Genomic DNA, 2,135 nt, shown 5'->3' with positions numbered 1-2,135 from the left:
CCCCCCACACACACACACACATACACACATAAACACACCGCCCCAGAGGGCACCTACGGCGTCGTCTTCCGCGCGCGCGAGAAGAAGACCGGCCACATCTTTGCCCTCAAGAAGATCAAGCTGGAGCGCTTCAACGACGGGTTCCCCCAGACGTCCATACGCGAGATCAACGTGCTGCTGTCGCTGCACCACCCCAACATCGTCAACGTCACAGAGGTGGGTTCATTACAGGGGGGTTGCTGCGGGCAGCACCGGCGGGGCCCGGCGTCGGCACCGGGGCCTCCCGTGCATGCATGCGTCTGCGTGCGTGCGCCCTTGCGCGCGTGCGTGCATGGGGGAACGTGGTGGAGACCGCAGGCTGCGAGCCCACGCATTCACCCGCGCCGTGTGCCGCCACCTGGTGTACTGCCCGACCCACGCACCACGCCCTGCCGTCGCTTTGAACATTTGAAGTCTCCTTCCTCCCGCTTGCCCCTGGAACGGCCGCGCCCAGGTTGTGGTCGGTCCCGGGTCTGGCGTGTTCATGGTGATGGAGTTTGTTGAGCATGACGTGAAGCAGCTGCTGGACCAGGAGCTGAAGAAAAACCCACTCAGCACCGCACAGGTTCGGGGGGGGGGGGCGAGGGGAGAGGGAGGGCGATGGGGACTGCGAATGGCAGGGCGGCGTCCAGGCGGCACGCGCACGCGTGGAGAGCTGCCATGCAAGCACGCGCTTGCGCGGGACGGCGCTGCGTGCACGTGTAGGGGCGAGGGCCAGCCCCCAGGGCCCAGGGCCCTTGGCACGCCTGTACACCACTCCAGCTCAGATTCACACCACTCACGCTCGCACACACACCTACACATACATATACATACATACACACACACGCGCACCCACACACACACACACACACACTCAGGCCAAGTGCCTGATGCAGCAGCTGCTGCGCGGCATCGCGTACCTCCACGAGCACTGGGTGCTGCACCGCGACCTCAAAACGTCAAACCTGCTCTACGGCAACGACGGCACCCTCAAGATCTGCGACTTTGGCCTCGCCCGCCAGTTCGGCTCCCCGTTGAGGCCGTACACGCCCATGGTGGGGGCAAGGGGGGCGGGGGCGACGCCTGGCGGCCGCGGCGCGTGGATTCGGTGGCGCGATGACCACGGCAGCGCCTTGGAATCTTGAGTGCCCAGGGCCCCTCGATGCTGTGTGGGGCCCTCGAAGTTTTGGGCCGTCTGTTGGGTGTGTGGGCTTCCAGACAGCCCAGCTCATGCTGACTGCGTTCAGTGTTGAGGGCGCTGATTAAGCATGACTGACCGCCTGTTCGATTTCCGGCCCTGCCCCCCCCCCCAGGTGGTGACCCTGTGGTACCGCTCCATAGAAAAGCTGCTGGGGGAGGAGCGCTACTCGACGCCGCTGGACATGTGGGCGGTGGGCTGCATCATGGCGGAGCTGCTGTCAGGGAAGCCGCTGTTCCAGGTGGGGGGAGGGGGCATGCGTGTGTGTGTTTGTGTGTGTGTGTATGTGCGCGTCCGCGTGTGTGTGCGCGCGCACGCGTCCGTGCGTGCCCGTGCGCGTCTGCTCATGTTAGTGTGTGATTGTGTGTGTACGCTCGTGTGCGTGTGCGTGTGCGTCAGGATGAGGGAGAGGATGGTGCACATATGCATGAGCATAAGCATGCCGTGCAACCCCATGATGCATCACTGGATATCCTCGAGCTTCCTGGCGGCCGCACCTCTCCGACGCACCCGCACTCGCACGCGGATGCACATTGTAACCCCAGGGTCAGGGCGAGATGGACCAGATCAAGCAGATATTTGCGATGCTGGGGACGCCCAACTCTGAGGACTGGCCGGGCTGGGACCAGCTGCCCTACTTCAAGACCTTCAAGGTGGGCGCGGCTCTGAGATTTGTGATCTGGGGGAAGTGTGGGGTCGCGTTTGTGTGTGTGGGTGTGTGCGTGTGTGTGTGTGTGTGTGCGTGTGTGTGTGTGTGTGTGTGTGTGTGTGTTTTTGTTTGGAGGTGTGCCTGGCTTGCCACCCATGGGCACCAAGGGTGGTCCCCTCTAGATTGGGGGGACCGTGAGAGCGCAGCCAAGCAGCCAAGCAGCCCGCTGCTGCGGCCAGCAGCCGTGTCCGCGCCGGACGCACCCAC

At 64.1% G+C, this 2,135-nt stretch overlaps 1 protein-coding gene across 1 annotated transcript in view; it reads left to right on the top strand.

The window, feature by feature from the left end:
* MNEG_12469 (cell division cycle 2-like protein) overlaps nucleotides 1-2,050 on the top strand; it is a gene marked incomplete at both ends in the record, with an annotated part of 5,216 nt that extends 3,166 nt beyond the window's left edge. Inside the window, 6 exons of the mRNA XM_014039058.1 lie at nucleotides 47-216; nucleotides 494-604; nucleotides 900-1,076; nucleotides 1,335-1,460; nucleotides 1,765-1,872; nucleotides 2,036-2,050. Of these exons, the coding sequence (XP_013894512.1) occupies nucleotides 47-216; nucleotides 494-604; nucleotides 900-1,076; nucleotides 1,335-1,460; nucleotides 1,765-1,872; nucleotides 2,036-2,050 (707 nt within the window). The remainder of the gene's footprint in view (nucleotides 1-46; nucleotides 217-493; nucleotides 605-899; nucleotides 1,077-1,334; nucleotides 1,461-1,764; nucleotides 1,873-2,035) is intronic.
* Nucleotides 2,051-2,135: the final 85 nt, after the last annotated feature.

The sequence above is a fragment of the Monoraphidium neglectum genome (assembly GCF_000611645.1).
Source record: "Monoraphidium neglectum strain SAG 48.87 unplaced genomic scaffold scaffold03261, whole genome shotgun sequence".
Classification (NCBI taxonomy): Eukaryota; Viridiplantae; Chlorophyta; class Chlorophyceae; order Sphaeropleales; family Selenastraceae; genus Monoraphidium; species Monoraphidium neglectum.
The sequence above is the reverse complement of the archived record's forward strand: the minus strand, read 5'-3'. Positions and strand labels throughout refer to the sequence as shown.